Source organism: Mesoplodon densirostris, chromosome 18 (genome assembly GCF_025265405.1).
Source record: "Mesoplodon densirostris isolate mMesDen1 chromosome 18, mMesDen1 primary haplotype, whole genome shotgun sequence".
NCBI lineage: Eukaryota > Metazoa > Chordata > Mammalia > Artiodactyla > Ziphiidae > Mesoplodon > Mesoplodon densirostris.
The window spans coordinates 52,126,532-52,146,979 of NC_082678.1; the positions used below are offsets into that span (position 1 = coordinate 52,126,532).

Sequence of the window (20,448 nt, forward strand, 5' to 3'; positions counted from 1 at the left end):
ATGATATGCCTTATTCTGTCTTTCTTTATATTGATCCATCTTAAGACCATAAAATTCTCATATCTTATATCCCAATGAAATGTCTTTTAGAAAGGCCTTGTATTCGCTGTCTCAGGAGCCTCACAGTCCTCTTTTGGTTATGTGAAGATTCCCCTTTTAAAAAAAATCCCTAAACGATAAAGGGGTATTTTGTGTTTACCATAGAATCACAAAATCTTATCTCTAATTGATCATAAAATTTAAAAATAGTTGATCTATGCTTGGTAATAGAATCGTAAGTTGTATGTTATGAAAAAATTTTGGAATTATAAGAAAAAAATAAGTTTTAAAACAACTTAATTTGTGTTTTCTCCTAGGTCAGCTGCCTATAATCTTCTGTGTGCCTTAACTTGTACCTTTAATTTAAAAATCGAGGGCCAGTTACTAGAGACATCAGGTTTATGTATCCCAGCCAACAACACCCTATTTATTGTCTCTATTAGTAAGACACTGGCAGCCAATGAGCCACACCTCACCTTAGAATTTTTGGAAGAGTGTATTTCTGGATTTAGCAAATCTAGTAAGTAATGATAATTTTCTTTAATACTAACAATGATTCTAAGAAGATTCAGAGACAACCATTTCATTTCAGAATTTGCCAGTGAAATCTTTAGTATGGTTCCACTTCTTTACTTCTGTTTTTTCGTCTGACTGAAGAAACTTCATGGTAGACCACATTGAGAAATCCACCAAAATTCTGGCAATACATGCAGGGTGGCAAGATTTTGATACCATCTGTGTCTCTGGGCAACTTACAAAGCATTTTTCATACTATTTCAGTTTAATTAGCTTCAGTATTTCTCTTCTTAGCAGGTTATTCCCAATGAGTAAAGTATCCACTTCCTTGATTTTAGGGAAGTAGCCATTTCCTCTTTTCTTCAGGTTGACTTTGAACTGTGATATTATTGTTCATGTACACTTCATAGAGAATGCAGTGGCACAAAATACAGGGTCCAGAGTCAACTCCTGACTTGGCTTTCTTAAGTGTCATACATTTAACATCTACTCTTTATGTCTGTCCATCTTCAGATCCTATAGTAGTATAAATGTTGCTCTTCTCCCAGCTTATTTCCTGACATTTTCTTTTTTTAATTTATCAGTGTCATGAATAATATTTTATAGGTTTTTTAAATTAATTTATTTATTTTTGGCTACGTTGGCTCTTCGTTGCTGCATGCAGGCATTCTCTAGTTGCAGCGAGTAGGGACTACTCTTCGTTGCAGTCCATGGGCTTCTCACTGTAGTGGCTTGTCTTGTTACAGAGCACAGGCTCTAGGCACGCGGGCTTCAGTAGTTGTGGCACGCGAGCTAGGTAGTCTTGGACCACAGGCTCTAGAGTGCAGGCTTAGTAGTTGTGGCACAAGGGGTTAGTTGCTCCGCGGCATGTGGGATCTTCCCGGACCAGGGCTCGAACACGTGTCCCCTGCATTGGCAGGTAGATTCTTAACCACTGCACTACCAGGGAAGTCCCTCCTGACGTTTTCTTCCCTTCCCTTTCTCTCTGCATAATACATAAAAAAATTTTTATGCATTCAAACACATTTCTTGATTTTTCTGTATTAAGTAATTGAAAGCTTTGAATATTCCGTGAGACAAGATCACTATATATTTTTACAGTTAAGAGATGTAAGAATATAACCCTAAAAAGAAAATGTGTAAGACTGACAAAACAAGAAAAGTATAAAGATTTATTGAAACATATTAATAATAAAAAAAAGATTTGAGTGAATGGACACAGGTATTGTGTTCCTGGATGAACAATTCTTCCCAGATTATTACAATATGAATGTAATTCCTTTAAAATATCTATGAGATTTGAGGATTAAGAATGAGGTAGAATTTTAAATGATTATACATTTCACTAGAAAGTACAATAGCTAAGAAAATATTGAAAGGAAAGAAAACTGAGAGGGGCTTGAATTAACAGATATGTTAACACATAACAACAGTGCAGTAATTTAAACGGGTGTTCAAAAATCAGCAGTCACATCACTTTAAGAGAAACAGATTGATAAAGAAGTATCACAAACTAATAGAAGAAAGAGTAAATCATTTAAGAAATGAGGCTGGGAAATGAATTAAGTTGGGTCTTCATCTTAACGCCAAACCACAAGATGCCAAAATAAGTTCTAACTATCAACATATTTAAGAATTGAGAGGAAACTTGCACAAGCCTCTTAGATAGCCTCATCCACCAGAGGGCAGACAGCAGAATCAAGAAGAACTACAGTCCAGCCTATGGAACAAAAAACCACATTCACAGAAAGATAGACAAGATGAAAAGGCAGAGGGCTATGTACCAGATGAAGGAACAAAATAAAACCCCAGAAAAACAACTAAATGAAGTGGAGATGGGCAACCTTCCAGAAAAAGAATTCAGAATAACGATAGTGAAGATGATCCAGGACCTCGGACAAAGAATGGAGGCAAAGATGGAGAAGATGCAAGAAATGTTTAACAAAGACCGAGAAGAATTAAAGAACAAACAAACAGAGATGAACAATATAATAACTGAAATAAAAAATACAGTAGAAGGAATCAATAGCAGAATAACTGAGGCAGAAGAATGGATAAGTGACCTGGAAGACAGAATGGTGGATTCACTGCTGCAGAACAGAATAAAGAAAAAAGAATGAAAAGAAATGAAGACAGCCTAAGAGACCTCTGGGACAACATTAAACGCAACAACATTTGCATTATAGGGGTCCCAGAAGGAGAAGAGAGAGAGGAAGGACACGAGAAAATATTTGAAGAGATTGTAGTCGAAAACTTCCCTAACATGGGAAAGGAAATAGCCACCCAGGTCCAGGAAGTGCAGAGAGCCCCATACAGGATAAACCCAAGGAGAAACAAGCCAAGACACATAGTGATCAAATTGGCAAAAATTAAAGATAAAGAAAAATTATTGAAAGCAGCAAGGGAAAAACAACAAATAACATACAAGGGAACTCTCAGAATGTTAACAGCTGATTTCTCAGCAGAAAGTCTACAAGCCAGAAGGGAGTAGCATGACATATTTAAAGTGATGAAAGGGAAGAATCTACAACCAAGGTTACTCTACATGGCAAGGATCTCATTCAGATTTGATGGAGAAATCAAAAGCTTTACAGACAAGCAAAAGCTAAGAGAATTCAGCACCACCAAACCAGCACCACCAAACAACAAATGCTAAAGGAACTTCTCTAAGTGGGAAACATGAGAAGACAAGGACCTACAAAAACAAACCCAAAACAATTAAGAAAATGGTCATAGGAACATACATATTGATAATTACCTTAAACGTGAATGGATTAAATGCTCCAACCAAAAGACACAGGCTTGCTGAATGGATACAAAAACAAGACCTATACATATGCTGTCTATAAGAGACTCACTTCAGACTTAAGGACACATACAGACTGAAGTGAGGGGATGGAAAAAGATATTCCATGCAAATGGAAATCAAAAGAAAGCTGGAGTAGCAATACTCATATCACACAAAATAGACTTTAAAATGAAGAATGTTGGGCTTCCCTGGTGGCGCAGTGGTTGAAGGTCCGCCTGCTGATGCAGGGGACGCGGGTTCGTGCCCCGGTCCGGGAAGATCCCATATGCCGTGGAGCGGCTGGGCCTGTGAGCCATGGCCGCTGAGCCTGCGTGTTTGGAGCCTGTGCTCCACAACGGGAGAAGCCACAACAGTGAGAGGCCTGCGTACCACAAAAAAAAATAAAATAAAATAAAATAAAATAAAAAAATAAAAAATAAAATGAAGAATGTTACAATAGACAAGGAAGGACACTACATAATGATCAAGGGATCAATCCAGGAAGAAGATATGACAATTATAAATATATATGCACCCAACATAGGAGCACCTGAATACATAAGGCAACTGCTAACAGCTATAAAAGAGGAAATTGACAGTAATACAGTCATAGTGGGGGACTTTAACACCTCACACCAATGGACAGATCATCCAAAATGAAAATAAATAAGGAAACAGAAGCTTTAAGTGACACAATAGACCAGATAGATTTAATTGATGTTTATAGGGCATTCCATCCAAAAACAGCAGATAACACTTTCTTCTCAAGTGTGCATGGAACATTCTCCAGGATAGATCACATCTTGGGTCACAAATCAAGCCTCAGTAAATTTAAGAAAATTGAAATCATATCAAGCATCTTTTTTGACCACAACACCAGGAGATTAGAAATGAATTACAGGGAAAAAAACGTAAAAAAACACAAACACATGAAGGCTAAACAATATGTTACTAAATAACCAAGAGATCACTGAAGAAATCAAAGAGGAAATCAAAAGATACTTAGAGACAAATGACAATGAAAACATGATGATCCAAAACCTATGGGATGCAGCAAAAGCAGTTCTAAGAGGGAAATTTATAGCAATACAAGCCTCAAGAAACAAAAATCTCAAATAAACAATCTAACCTTACACCTAAAGGAACTAGACAAAGAAGAACAAACAAAACCCAAAGTTAGCAGAAGGAAAGAAATCATAAAGATCAGAGCAGAAATAAGTGAAATAGAAACAAAGAAAACAATAGCAAATATCAATAAAACTAAAAGCTGGTTCTTTGAGAAGATAAACAAAATTGATAAACCATTAGCCAGACTCATCAAGAAAAAGAGGGAGAGGACTCAAATCAATAAAATTAGAAATAAAGGAGAGGGCTTCCCTGGTGGCGCAGTGGTTGCGAGTCTGCCTGCCGATGCAGGGGACACATGTTCGTGCCCCGGTCTGGGAAGATCCCACATGCCGCGGAGCGGCTGGGCCTGTGAGCCATGGCCGCTGAGCCTGCGTGTCCGGAGCCTGTGCTCCGCAACGGGAGAGGCCACAACAGTGAGAGGCCCGCGTACCGAAAAAAAAAAAAAAAAAAAAAGAAATAAAGGAGAAGTTACAACAGCTACTGCAGAAATACAAAGCATCCTAAGAGACTACTACAAGCAACTCTATGCCAATAAAATGGACAACCTGGAAGAAATGGACAAATTCTTAGAAAGGTATAACCTTCCAAGACTGAACCAGGAAGAAATAGAAAATATGGACAGACCAATCACAAGTAATGAAATTGAAACTGTGATTGAAAATCTTCCAACAAACAGAAGTCCAGAACCAGATGGCTTCAGAGGTGAATTCTATCAAACATTTAGAGAAGGGCTAACTCGTCTTTTTCAAACTCTTACAAAAAATTGCAGAGGAAGGAACACTCCCAAATTCATTCTATGAGGCCACCATCACCCTGATACCAAAACCAGAAAAAGATACTACAAAAAAAGAAAATTACGGACCAATATCATGATGAATATAGATGCAAAAGTCCTCAGCAAAATACTAGGAAACAGAATCCAACAACACATTGAAAGGATCATACACCATGATCAAGTGGGATTTATCCCAGGGATGCAAGGATTCTTCAGTATACGCAAATCAATCAATGTGATACACCATATTAACAAATTGAAGAATAAAAACTATGTGATCATCTCAATAGATGCATAAAAAGCTTTCGACAAAATCCAACACCCATTTATGATAAAAACTCTCCAGAAAGTGGGCATAGAGGGAACCTACCTCAACATAATAAAGGCCATATACGACAAACCCACAGCAGACATCATTCTCAATGGTGAAAAACTGAAAACATTTCCTCTAAGATCAGGAACAAGACAAGGTTGTCCACTCTCACCACTATTATTCAGCATAGTTTTGGATGTCCTAGCCATGGCAATCAGAGAAGAAGAAGAAATAAAAGGAATACAGATTGGAAAAGAAGAAGTAAAACTGTCACTGTTTGCAGATGGCATGGTACTATACATAGCGAATCCTAAAGATGTCACCAGAAAACTACGAGAGCTAATCAATGAATTTGGTAAAGTTGCAGGATACAAAATTAATGCACAGAAATCTCTTGCATTCCTATACACTAATGATGAAAAATCTGAAAGAGAAATTAAGGAAACACTTCCATTTACCACTGCAACAAAAAGAATAAAATACCTAGGAATAAACCTACCTAGGGAGACAAAAGACCTGTATGCAGAAAACTATAAGACACTGATGAAAGAAATTAAAGATGATACCAACAGATGGAGAGATATACCATGTTCTTGGATTGGAGGAATCAATATTGTGAACATGACTATACTACCCAAAGCAATCTACAGATTCAATGCAATCCCTATCAAATTACCAGTGGCATCTTTTACAGAACTAGAACAAAAAATCTTAAAATTTGTATGGAGACACAAAGGACCCCGAATAGCCAAAGCAGTCTTGAGGGAAAAAAACAGAGCTGGAGGAATCAGACTCCCTGACTTCAGACTATACTACAAAGCTACAGTAATCAAGACAATATGGTACTGGCACAAAAACAGAAATATAGATCAATGGAACAGGATAGAAAGCCCAGAGATAAACCCACGCAGCTATGGTCAACTAATCTGTGACAGAGGAGGCAAGGATATACAATGGAGAAAAGACAGTCTCTTCAGTAAGTGGTGCTGGGAAAACTGGACAGCTACATGTAAAAGAATGAAATTAGAACACTCCCTAACACCATACACAGAAACGCAAAATGGATCAGAGACTTAAATGTTAAGACCAGACACTATAAAACTCTTAGAGGAAAACATAGGAAGAACACTCTTTGACCTAAATCACAGCAAGATCTTTTTTGATCTACCTCCTAGAATAATCGAAATAAAAAGAAAAATAAACAAATGCGACCTAATGAAACTTAAAACCTTTACAAAGCAAAGGAAACTACAAACAAGATGAAATGACAACCCACAGAATGGGAGAAAATATTTGCAAACAAATCAGTGCACAAAGGATTATCTCCAAAATATATAAACAGCTCACGCAGCTCAGTATTAAAAAAAAAAACCAACCCAATCCAAAAATGGGCAGAAGACCTAAATAGACATTTCTCCAAAGAAGACATACAGATGGCCAAGAAGCACATGAAAAGCTGCTCAACATCGCTAATCATTAGAGAAATGCAAACCAAAACTACAGTGAAGTATCACATCACACCGGTTAGAATGGGCATCATCAGAAAATCTACAAACAACAAATGCTGGAGAGGGTGTGGAGAAAAGGAAACCCTCTTGCACTGTTGGTTGGAATGTAAATTGATACAGCCACTATGGAGAACAGTATGGAGGTTCCTTAAAAAACTAAAAATAGAATCACCATATGACCCAGCAGTCCCACTACTGGGCATATACCCAGAGAAAAGCATAATTCAAAAAGACACATGCACCCCATTGTTCATTGCAGCACCATTTACAATAGCCAGGTCATGGAAGCAACCTAAACGCCCATCAACAGACGAATGGATAAAGAAGATGTGGTACATATATACAATGGAATGTTACTCAGCCATAAAAAGGAACAAAATTGGGTCGTTTGTAGAGACGTGGTTGGACCTAGAGACTGTCATACAGAGTGAAGTAAGTCAGAAAGAGAAAAGCAAATATTGTATATTAATGCATATATGTGGAACCTAGGAAAATGGTACAGATGAACTGGTTTGCAGAGCAGAAGTTGAGACACAGATGTAGAGAACAAACGTATGGACAACAAGGCGGGGAAGCGGTGGGGGGAGGGAGGGTGGTGGTGTGATGAATTGGGAGATTGGGATTGATATATATACACTAATATGTATAAAATGGATAACTAATAAGAACCTGCTGTATAAAAAAATAAAATTCAGGGCCTCCCTGGTGGCGCAGTGGTTGAGAGTCCGCCTGCCGATGCAGGGGATACGGGTTCGTGCCCCGGTCTGGGGGGATCCCATATGCCGCGGAGCGGCTGGGCCCGTGAGCCATGGCCGCTGGGCCTGCGCATCCGGAGCCTGCGCATCCGGAGCCTGTGCTCCGCAACGGGGGAGGCCACAACAGTGAGAGGCCCGCATACCACCAAAAAAAAAATAATAATAAAATAAAATAAAATAAAATAAAATAAAATTCAAAAAAAATTGAATATAAAAACTGAGACCGTTTAAAAAAGAAAAGGAAGAATAATATTTAGTTGCTTTGTGAGTGAGTAAGGACTTATGAAGCAAAAAAGTGACCAATGGAAACAAAGGAAATGGTGAACAGGTTTGACCATGTAAAACTTCAAAATCTCTACTTAAAAAAAAATAAATAAAAGATAGGTTATAAAGAAAAAACTTAAGTATGCTTGCAGCAGATATGAGAAAAGAGTAGTATCTTTATCATGAAGAATTCTTACAGATTAATAAGAAAAATGGATCAACGGTAACATGCCGGTCATACTAAGAAAGAATATGTTTTTAAGAGTTCACTAATAAATTCAAAGAAGTTCAAACTGAAAGAATAGTAAGAAAATATATTCAACTATCAAATTGGCAAAGATATTTTTTAAAAAATTCAGTGTTGATGTCTTTGGAATTGTGAACAGGGCAGCTTTTCTAGAAAGCAGTTTTGACATGGATATCAATAACCTTATGGATGTTTATAGCTTTTGGAATCATAATTCCACTTTTTAGAATTTATCCTAAGAAATTAATGTTCATATGTTTATCATAGCAGTATTTTTTATTTAGGTTTTTTTAATTCAGGTATATCTTATCAGTAAAGTGCCCAAATTTTAAATGAACAGCTTGATTAAGTTTTACATGTGCATACACCACAAAACCATCTCCCAGGTCAAGATACAGGACATTTCCAGCATCCGGAAGGCTCCTCTCAGTCAGTACCTGTCTTCACCAAGAGTAACCAGTATTATGATCTCTGTTGCCATAGATTTATTTTGAACTTCACATAACATTATTTATAATAGCAAAAAATTGAAACAGTCGAAAAGTAAATAATGAAGAACTGACTACTTTGTTGGATTTGCATATGATGAAATAATATGAAGCCATTAAAAACGTTTTTGGTATGGAATTTCAGTTTGGGAAGATGAAAAAGTTCTGGAGATGGATGGTGGCGATGGTTGCACAAGAGTGTGAATGTACTTAATGCCCCTGAACTGTAAACTTTAAAATGGCAGATTTTATGTTAGGTATATTTTAACATAATTAAAAAATGTTTTGGGTACTCTAGGTGAAGTTATATAGAGGAATTTTTGCATTATTTTTGTATCTTTTTGTAAGTCTGAAGTTATTTCAAAATAAAAAGTTATAAAATGTCTTTGGAGAATTTTTATTGTTGAGTAAATCTCAGTATAATATATAGTGAAAAAAATATTCAGATCATACTACATATATAGCATAACCCTAATTTTTTGTGGAGGAGTTGGGATGGGTTATGTGTGTGTATACACACACGTGAATATACATTATCTTTGCATAGATTTGAAAGCCTATGGAGAGATCAAGTGATACACCAATATATTGATATTGGTTTCATTATTGTGGTGATACTTTCCTTTTACCAAACTTCCTGTGATTACCCACATATTCCTTTTACAATTAGAATAAAGCAAGAAAAATTTTAACTAGAAGTTATTAAAAGGGAGAAAAGTAAGGACTTCCCTGGTGGCGCAGTGGTTAAGAATCCACCTGCCAATGCACGGGACACTGGTTCGAGCCCTGATCTGGGAAGATCCCACATGCCACGGAGCAGCTAAGCCTGTGTGCCACAACTACTGAGGCCCGTGCACCTACAGCCTGTGCTTCACAACAAGAGAAGCCACCGTAATGAGAAGCCTGCACACCGCAACGAAGAGTAGCCCCCGCTCGCCACAACCAGAGAAAAGCCTGCGCACAGCAACGAAGACCCAACACAGCCAAAAAAATAAAATAAATTTTTTTTTTTAAATGGGAGAAAAATAAAACTTTTCAAAAATTGGCTTAATGACTTTGAAGATTACTTTCTTTAAGGGTTGTTCTCTTTCTTCATCTCTATCTTCAGTCATATATTTGCCAAGTCTCTTTTCTCCAGGTCTGATTCTAGGTAATGGTCTTTATCTTTTACCATTTTTCCCCCAACCTTTTATTTTAAAATAATTGTTGATGTAATTTTCATGGACCATCTGTGCTAATAGTGTATTTTTTTCCCCAGGTATTGAATTGAAACACCTTTGTTTGGAATACATGACTCCATGGCTATCAAATCTAGTACGTTTTTGTAAGCACAATGATGATGCCAAAAGACAAAGAGTTACTGCGATTCTTGATAAGCTGATAACAATGACTATAAACGAGAAACAGATGTATCCATCTATTCAAGCAAAAATATGGGGGAGCCTTGGGCAGGTATTGAGTTTGCTCAAATATTTATCTAGTACCTCCTTGGTGCAGATATTTATCTGATACCCACGTTGTACAAAGCACTAAGCTAGGGATATAGCTGTAGAAAAGACAGTCCCCTCTTTCAAAAAGCATGCAGACACCCACCTAATTCTTGATCTGCTTCAGAATTGAAGAAGTCTAATGCACGTCTCAGAGCCAGAGAAACACTAATTTAGCACTCTTCTCCATGGCATAATTACAGTCATCCCACAGAATTCTCAGTGTGTAGAACCCACAGGTGCTGAGGGCCAACTGTACTATGCCGTTTTTTATGTAAGGGACTTGAGCATCCCGGGAATTTGGTATCTGCAGGGAGTCCTGGAACTAATCTCCAAGGATACCAAGGGACGGCTGCATGTAGAGTTTAACTGTAAAAATCTGATGTTGTTTCTAATAAATAGTGCATTAGAGTGTATTCTAGTACCCTATATACCATAGGTGTCAGTAAATGTTTGCTAATGATGTTATTTGGGCCACCTGCTCTCACTTCTAGTACCAGCATAAGAATGCCAGTATTAAAATAGTATAATGTAACTATTTTTTTTTTGTTTGTTTGTTTTTTTTTGTTTTTTTTTTTTGCTGTACGCGGGCCTCTCACTGCTGTGGCCTCTCCCGTTGCGGAGCACAGGCTCCGGAAACACAGGCTCCGTGGCCATGGCTCGCGGGCCCAGCCGCTCCGCGGCATGTGGGATCTTCCGGGATCGGGGCACGAACCCGTGTCCCCTGCATCGGCAGGCGGACTCTCAACCACTGCGCCACCAGGGAAGCCCTGTAACTATTTTTTATCTGACAAGAATTATGCTACCATTTCTTCAAGATAATCATTGAAGGAGACGATACCTTTACTCAATGCTGTGAATCCTCCAAATAATTTTAAATGACCTTGGAGCCATTTTTGTAGCTCTACAAAACATCTCAGTACTTGATGTCATTCCTGTATTTTAAAATAATTGTACTTTATACTGCTCGTACATTACTGTCTTAGAAGAGAACAGAGGTGCTTTAAGAGTGAGTGAAAACAGGACTTCCCTGGTGGCGCAGTGGTTAAGAATCCACCTGCCAATGCAGGGGACACGGGTTCGATCCCTGGTCTGGGAAGATCCCACATGCCGTGGAGCAGCTAAGCCTGTGAGCCACAACTACTGAGCCTGTGCTCTAGAGCCCACCAGCCCCAACTGCTGAAGCCTGCGCACCTAGATGTCTTGCTTCACAGCAAGAGAAGCCACCGCAATGAGAAGCCCGCACACTGCAACGAAGAGTGGCCCCTGCTCACCGCAACTAGAGAAAGCCTGCCTGTGCGCAGCAACGAAGACCCAATGCAGCCAAATAAATAAATAAATTAAATTAAATACTAAAAAAAAAAAAAAAGAGTGAGTGAAAATAATATATGTAGAGATTTTAAATTTTTGAATGCTGGTCTCTAAAGGAATTGAGGGAATATTCTCATCCTTTCCTGGATATTTTATGATAAATTATATTTATTGACAGGTCTCTAAATAAAACCTAGTATTTTGGAGGCCTCAGGTAAAATAGAATTTTCATGTTGATTGGGCTACTCCTTGAACTATTTTTAAGTGAAAAATTAAGTTGGCAGAATGGCTAAAACATAAGTTATCTTTCCCTCTTCCACTAGATTACAGACCTCCTTGATGTTGTACTAGACAGTTTCATCAAAACCAGTGCAACGGGTGGCTTGGGATCAATAAAAGCTGAGGTGATGGCAGATACTGCTGTAGCTTTGGCTTCTGGAAATGTGAAATTGGTTTCAAGCAAGGTAATCCCTTTTCCTTTGCCTTCTGGGCTATGGCTTGATGTATCTGTTTTTATTATCAGGAGGTTTTTTGTTTTATAACAAGTCATTTTTAACTGAAATCTTTTGTGATAAAACTTTTTAACTCCCGTGTTCTTTAAAATTCTGCGTCTTTACAGGTTATTGGAAGGATGTGCAAAATAATTGACAAGACATGCTTATCTCCAACTCCTACTTTAGAGCAACATCTTATGTGGGACGATATTGCTATTCTAGCACGCTACATGCTGATGCTGTCCTTCAACAATTCCCTTGATGTGGCAGCTCATCTCCCCTACCTCTTCCACGTCGTTACTTTCTTAGTAGCCACAGGGCCACTCTCCCTTAGAGCTTCCACACATGGATTGGTCATTAATATCATTCACTCTCTGTGTACTTGTTCTCAGCTTCATTTTAGTGGTAAGTTCCAGGAAAGCAATTTGTGTTTCACCAGTTCCTTTCTCCATTTTACACCACTTGACTGGCATAGATTACCTTATTATTTATTACGGTACCTTAATACCAAGCTGCTTAATCAAGCCTATGTTAATGATATGAAATATAATCAAATCAAAAAGAAAAAGAATGAATTACTTCCATTCCATCTCAAGCCATGGCAAAGATGTTCTGTGCACGTTTGTCATGTAGACTCTAGTAGTTATCACATAAGCTAAAGGCTCAGCACCGGTTGACAGTGTTGCTTTACTAGCACGAATTTGTACGTAAAGGGAGCTAAGTAATGAGCATTAAGCTCATGTATCCAGAGGGTTGGTTTAGGGAGCATTGTTATGTAATTTTGATATGATATTCAAATTATCTAAATTCAAAATGAAATACGGCACTTTAGAATTAAAAAAATTGTATCTTTAAAGTCTTTACTTGTTCCTTTTTTCTTTTACAGAAGAGACCAAGCAAGTTTTGAGACTCAGTTTGACAGAGTTCTCATTACCCAAATTTTACCTGCTGTTTGGCATCAGCAAAGTCAAGTCAGCTGCTGTCATTGCCTTCCGCTCCAGCTACCGGGACAGGTCATTCTCTCCTGGCTCCTATGAGAGGGAGACTTTTGCTTTGACATCCTTGGAAACAGTCACAGAAGCTTTGTTGGAGATCATGGAGGTATAGAAGGCAAAATGATAAGAAACTAAGCTCATTTTAAAGAATCCACTGGTACTGTATAGAAGAAATACTGGTTTATTCTGCTATTTTGCACTTAATGCTTAAATAAAAACACTCCCATGGAATGTGTTTATTGGTAATATATATGTCACTTATTTAGTGCCATTATAATAAACATTTTTTAATGTTTCTGTAAACATTTATATACATAAATATATTCAGAGTATCTTTTTTTTAGGCATGTATGAGAGATATTCCAACATGCAAGTGGCTGGATCAGTGGACAGAACTAGCTCAAAGGTACGTCCCAAATACATGTAAGTTGCAAAAGTACGTGTACTGTTGAAAAGATAGATACTATTGCGTAATCAATATTTTAATTATTTAATATATATAAACACAGAGGTTTTCATAAGCTCTTTGGATCTTTAAATCGCAGATTTGCATTCCAATATAATCCATCCCTGCAACCAAGAGCTCTTGTTGTCTTTGGCTGTATTAGCAAACGAGTGTCTCATGGGCAGATAAAGCAGATTATCCGTATTCTCAGCAAGGTACCTCCTCCTCTCCTCCCAACTATTTGTTGCTCCCAAGTTGTAAAGTATATCTTGAAGTTTTCTAAGGGACATTTAAATTTGAATTTAATAAAATATCTTGTATGTTGCTTATTGAATCTTTAAAAAATGGGTTTTGATTATTTTTTTATTGTAATTCTTTGAAGTGAAGAAACCTCTCTCTAGAGAACATATCTTAAAAAGAAAATTAAGTATTTCTTTTGGTAAAGGTACTCTTAATATTTTATTATACGCATTTAACTAGATGGTAAGACTAGCCTTATATAAAATTATATAATTTGTAATTACCTATAATAATGCCTGACTTCTTATATTAGAATATAATATAGAAATATTTTAAAATAAGAACCCAAATGTGCTTTGAGCTAGCTACCAAAATCACCACAGCACTGGAAATAATTCTCACACTTATTAAATAAGGAATTGTTCCTGAAATAATTCTGAGATTCAGTTTAGGAGTTAATGTTTTATTTCAATGAAAGTAAAATAAAGAATTCTGTTTCCCTAAAAGGCGCTTGAGAGTTGCTTAAAAGGACCTGATACTTACAACAGTCAAGTTCTGATAGAAGCTACCGTAATAGCACTAACCAAATTACAACCACTTCTTAATAAGGTAAGTACTGTGTAGAAAATGAGTGCATTCATTTTGGGTATCAGTGTTAAATGTAATTTTCTTTCAGAATTCAGAAAATAAGATGGATTGAGAAGGTATAAAGAAAGAGCTATAGTTAAAGTAGAACTTCCTGCCTTAAGATTTAGTTGTTGGAAGTATTTACGTTAGAGGAAGGATAAGTACGGGCGGTACGTTCTCAAATGCTTGCGTGCTGTCTCGTCAGTGCTGAAGGACAGATGGGCATATATTCTTAATTCTTTTATCCAGTAAGTAAGAATTGAGCATCTGCTATGTGCCAAGTACTGTTTTAGGTACTAGAGAGATATAACTGAACAAAGCCAATAAAATTATCTGCCTTCGTGGAACTTTCATTCTAGGGTGAATGTGGAAGTTGAGGAGTGGCTAGATAATAAAGCAATTAAAATACATGATATATTAATTGGTGACCATTATTGTGAAGAAATGTAAAGCTGGGTAAGGTATACCTGATAATCAAAAGTTTGGGTGCTAAGTGAAGGTAATGTTTCAAAGGAATAGGATGATAATAGCCACCGTTTTAGGGTGGTCTGAGATCATCTCAGCTTTGTGACCTCAAGCAGGTCATTTAACATCTGGACATCATGTTTCCACATTGATAAAATGAGTAAAATGGACTAGATGATGGCATAGTATTATCTTCCAACTCTAAAGTTGTATTCTGTGAATTGAGTACAAAGATATGCCAGATTTCAGAGAGATTACTGAGAAATAAATACTTGTATATTCCTGGTATTGAGTTATATGTTCTACAAACATTCTAATCCTGACTTACACAAAATGGTTCTCTCGTCTTCACTGTGAGGGTGAAGGTCATTCTGGCAGTTGTGTGCACAGCGGATTGGAGCAGGGAGAAACTGGAGGCAGAAAGAATCTGCATTTAGAATAAAGGTTGGCATGGCACAGTGTTATTAGCAATAAACAGGCACAAAAGGGACTACTTGGAAGCATCAACAAAACTTGGTGACCAGGTTTTAGAATCCAAGAATAGGGAGCAATCAAAGGAGATGCCAAGGTTCTCAGCCTGGTAACAGTGTCTTTAGTTACACACGTGGAATACAGGAAGAGCTTACTGATATATTTACCTTCTCCAGAAGAGAAAACATGCATAATTTGCGGGATAACATGATCTGTTTTGTACTGCAGTGTGTTTTGATGAGGCTGTCTGTGGTTCATCTTGCTAACCTGTAGTGCGTCTCCCTTGCCAGGACTCCCCTCTGCATAAAGCCCTCTTTTGGGTAGCTGTGGCCGTGCTGCAGCTCGATGAAGTCAACTTGTATTCAGCGGGCACCGCACTTCTGGAACAAAACCTGCACACCTTAGACAGTCTCCGGATATTCAATGACAAGGTGAATAAGCTTCCACTCGGTATTCCTAAATGCCAAGCACATTAGAGCACCTCCCTCTTCTCTTGTTGTTATCTTTTAAAATCAGAAGAGGTCCGTAACTTAAATATGAATTTCTGTAATGTAACTTATTATGAGTATAGTTCCTTACTAGCTCATAAAAACTGTTTAAACTTTGCAATTTTTATATAAAAATAGCAGAAAACAGTATTTGCCCAATATTAGTAAACAGAATAGGGATAAAAATAGTAATAATAATAGCTACCATGCTAGGCCCTATGCTGTCCAATGCACTGTACACTCAGTTGTAATTTCATAACCCAAAGGTAAAGGTTAGCATTCCCCACCCCCATTTCACTTCACAAAGAAATAATCTGAAAATGAGCTTACTTCTGTTGAATTATGGTACTTAATGAAAAATAGATATAATTAGAAGCAGATAAGGAATTTGGAGAGTCTTAAGGAAACTTTTGGATACTTAATTATACTAGTTTTTTGTTTGCTTAATCCCACTTTAAAACATACCATCACCACCCCTCTTAACACTTATCAGCCTTGATTGAGGTTGGATTTTGGTTCACAGAGGATAGTGGAAGGAATATAACAGTAAGAAATTGTATTCCTTTTGTCTTTGGAGAGAAAAAAATGGGACCAGTCTAGGAGAAAAGAGAGGAATTTTAAGATAGATGTGTGTATATAACAAGAGATTTGCTTGTGGGTGAAAGTGAAATTAACAGAGCTTGTGGGTAGAAAGAAACAGAACCAGAGCATGGTTTTAAGTGTGAAGATACCTCATCTAAAAATTATTCGATCAGTCTTATGTAGACCCAGAACAGCTGGGGCTCTGGGAAGTATGGAAACAAAATTATAGCGGTAGAAGCTACCTTGAAGTTTATCAGTCAGACCTCCATTTTACAAGATAGAAAAGAACAAAGAAGTCAGGTAACTTGTTCATGTTTGTACATCTGATGTGGGACTAGAACCTCTCTTTCCTAATACCCATTGCCCTTTTCTGGGGTGGTCTTGGGACAGTGGTGGTCAGAGAGATAGCTAGCTATTGGCCATTTCTGTGAATATAAGAATAGTCATAAGTGAAGTGTTTGTCTAGGAATATCTGCCTTGGCATTTTCATTGCCAGAACAGCCCATTAGCAGAAGCTAATATTGCCTCCAGTGCCCCAGGATACTAGGAATCAGAGATAATAAAGCCTGTTAAAAGTCACCAGAATGAACGATGAATAAGGTCTGCGAATCTGTTGTATAACCTGGTGACTGTAGTTGATAACACTGTAGTGTATAATTGAAATTTGCTAAGAGAATAGAACTTAAATGTTCTTACCAAAAAGGGGGATGGGATATAAATATGTGAGGTGATGGATGTGTTTATTAACTTAATGCGGGGAATCCTTTCACAACGTGTATGTGAAAGGATATATATTCATCATTCAAATCATCACATTGCACACTTTAAATATCTTACAATTTTATTTGTCAGTTATACCTCAGTAAAGCTGAAAATATATATACATAAATTGAACATATAGTAGGTTAATAATTTATGTAATATTTATATGATATTCTGCAATTTGCTTTTTTATTTAACAATATAAGTGAACGTCTTTCTAAGCATGTATATATGTACACACACACATAAATGTGTGTGTGTGTATATATACATTTGTGTGTGTGTGTGTATAATTCTTTCTCATGGCTGCAGAGTATTTTAAAGTATGCATGAAGCACAATTTATTCAACCATTTGCCCATTAATGAACATTTGATTTGTCTTTCATCTTTTCTATTGTAAAAAATGCTTGAAACATCTCTCTACATTTATTTTATAGACTCATGCTTTTCTTTCTTTGAGATAGAAATCTAGACAGACCTGAACATGACCCTAAATACCTTCAGTTTTTGCTTTAAAAAAATCTCTGTGCATAAGGAAATCACAGGGCTTCTTTTTTTAAAAATGCAAATTCCCGGTCCTTATCACCTCTCATGATTCTGAGATGGAACCCAGTACTTTCCACCTTTAAACAAGCATCATCAGTGACTTTAAAGCAGGTGTTCCTGGTACCACACTTTAGGAAACATTGACATATGTGCACTGCCATGTGTAAAATGGATAACTGGTGGGAACCTGCTGTATAGTGCAGGGACCTCAGCTCCGTGCTCTGTTTCGACGTAGATGGGTGGGATGGGGGTGGGGGTGGGGAAGTCTAAGAGGGAGGGGATATATGTATACATATAGCTGATTCACTTCCTTGTACAGCAGACACTAAAACACTGTAAAGCAACTATACCCCAATTTTTAAAAAATCTTAATTTAAAGGTCAAGTTACACAGCATTTTTGAGCTTCAATTTCCTTGTTTTCCCACACTAGAATGTCACATCCACCAGGGCGAGTAGTTTTTGTCTGTTTAGCTCACTGACGTACTTGCAGAGCCTAGAACCATGCCTGGCACATCAAAAACATATAATGAGTATTTGATAAGTAAAAGAATGCATGAATGAATCTGTCAGTCTGTAAAGTGGAGCTAATACCTATTACATAGAATTGCTTTAAGGTTTCAATACAATAATGTATCTAATACTTGTATACAGCAGGCACTCAGTAAATATGAACTCTCTTCATTCTCTTGAATTTCCAGTCATCATAGTACACAAAGTGCCAGCTACAGTTCAGTGCATGGTCTTATTTAAAATAACAATACTTTTAGTTTTTAAAAAGTCACCAGGATATAAATTGACAGTCACTTACCTTGCATTGTAAATCAAAGCTGTTTTATCTTCCATCACCTTATTATTTATATGCTTAACTATCTTGCACGAATTTATTTGCAGTACCTTAAATGTTCTGTGGTTTTCTGTAGTTACCTGAAAATAATTTCTCTCAACCTGAAAGGAGTATTTACCTTGTCACAGCTGTTGAACACAAACAAAAACCAATAAGTGATCCTTCCTGTGTGGACCCCGTCAACCATCTCATGATTATTTTTTAATAGAGTCCAGAGGAAGTATTCATGGCGATCCGGAATCCTCTGGAATGGCACTGCAAACAAATGGATCATTTTGTTGGACTCAATTTCAACTCTAACTTTAACTTCGCACTGGTTGGACACCTCTTAAAAGGTAGAGGCCTTATGTCAGAATATTTTTATGAAATGGTGTCGAGAAGCCAGAAGTAACTGAAATGATTGAGTGCTTGAAATAATTTGGCTCATGTGTCTCACTTTAAACACAACTGTATGTCTTACTGCGTTATGTTTTGTTCAGTATATATTTTAATAGAGCCTAATTTCCACATCACATATCAAATTTCCTTTAAAAAGCAAAGGAGTTGATTCTTATAAAATTTCTAAGTACTGAACTTTCTAATAGTATACATTTGATTTCACCACCTTATGAAATTTCTGCAAAAAATATTGACAGTTTTAATCTCTAAAGTGAATAGGCATTGCTCAAAAGATACTACATTTACTATAGGATACCAAGAAGATGGATTGCAACTAGGCTGATAAAATGCTTGTTTATTCTGTATTTCTAAAAGAATACCAAATATTTTCAATGTACAAATCCCCTATTTTAAATGGAGTAGCATTAGTGATTAAAAGTTGTCCAGAGATCAAGCTTACCCTCTAATCAACCGGATTCTTTGGGCTCTGAGAGCTTATACTCCCTATATCATAAGGCTTTTTTCTTTAATTAAAAAAAAAATTTAAGGGCTTCCCTGGTGGCGCAGTGGTTGAGAGTCCTCCTGCCAATGCAGGGGACACGGGTTCGTGCCCCGGTCTGGGAAGATCCCACATGCCGCGGAGCGGCTGGGCCCATGAGCCATGGCCACTGAGCCTGCGCGTCCGGAGTCTGTGCTCCTCAACAGGAGAGGCCACAGCAGTGAGAGGCCCGTGTACCGCAAAAAAAAAATAAAAAATTTAAGTGATAGAACCCTATTTTCAAAGCATATCTTAAGGCAAACTACACTAAATAGGTTTTAAAAAATTCCTTGTGCTGCTTTAGGGAATAGAAGATCTGAAACACCATCATCTTCTAATTTTCCTCTCCCTGAGGTACCTTCGAGTTCCAGGGAACATTATTCTATTCTATACATTTTAATCCTATATGTAATTAATTAACTATTAACATATGTATATATTTTACCTTCCCAAATGGCTATTCCCCTTACATACTTCCTTTCCTTGCAAAGTTGCTAGTCACAGAATAAGAATTCAACAGATACTTGTTGAAAGAAAGAATTAACTTCTTGTTTGTTTTTATTTTTTGTAGGATACAGGCATCCTTCACCTGCCATTGTTGCAAGAACAGTCAGAATTTTGCATACACTACTAACTCTGGTTAATAAACATAGAAATTGTGACAAATTTGAGGTGAATACACAGAGCGTGGCTTACCTGGCAGGTAAAAACACAAAATAGACAAAATTAATCTTACCACGGCTATATCTAAGGACCATGAAAAAGGTACAGACACGTCTGGGTCCTTCCGCTGGTTGCTTGGCAGGGTAAAGAGTTCACAGTTCAGTCCTGTGGCATTGGTTAAAATTTGGAAAGTTTTGCCAAGACATTTTTCCTTATAAAAGAATTTGCATTAATATGTGAAATGTGTTCCCTTAGTCACCTTTGGTTCAAGACACCACGTGGCTCCCTT

At 37.2% G+C, this 20,448-nt stretch overlaps 1 protein-coding gene across 4 annotated transcripts in view; it reads left to right on the forward strand.

The window, feature by feature from the left end:
* The window catches only part of NF1 (neurofibromin 1), a 261,641-nt gene that overhangs the window by 215,868 nt on the left and 25,325 nt on the right, over positions 1 to 20,448 (forward strand). For all 4 annotated transcript variants that reach the window (XR_009530430.1, XM_060082451.1, XM_060082452.1 and 1 more), the window contains 11 exons: positions 357 to 559; positions 10,080 to 10,273; positions 11,943 to 12,083; positions 12,239 to 12,518; positions 13,000 to 13,214; positions 13,453 to 13,514; positions 13,654 to 13,768; positions 14,301 to 14,402; positions 15,647 to 15,787; positions 18,789 to 18,915; positions 20,068 to 20,199. Coding sequence is in view for 3 of the 4 variants with exons in the window: in XM_060082451.1 (XP_059938434.1) it covers positions 357 to 559; positions 10,080 to 10,273; positions 11,943 to 12,083; positions 12,239 to 12,518; positions 13,000 to 13,214; positions 13,453 to 13,514; positions 13,654 to 13,768; positions 14,301 to 14,402; positions 15,647 to 15,787; positions 18,789 to 18,915; positions 20,068 to 20,199 (1,712 nt within the window). In the remaining variant the exon portion in view is untranslated. The remainder of the gene's footprint in view (positions 1 to 356; positions 560 to 10,079; positions 10,274 to 11,942; positions 12,084 to 12,238; positions 12,519 to 12,999; positions 13,215 to 13,452; positions 13,515 to 13,653; positions 13,769 to 14,300; positions 14,403 to 15,646; positions 15,788 to 18,788; positions 18,916 to 20,067; positions 20,200 to 20,448) is intronic.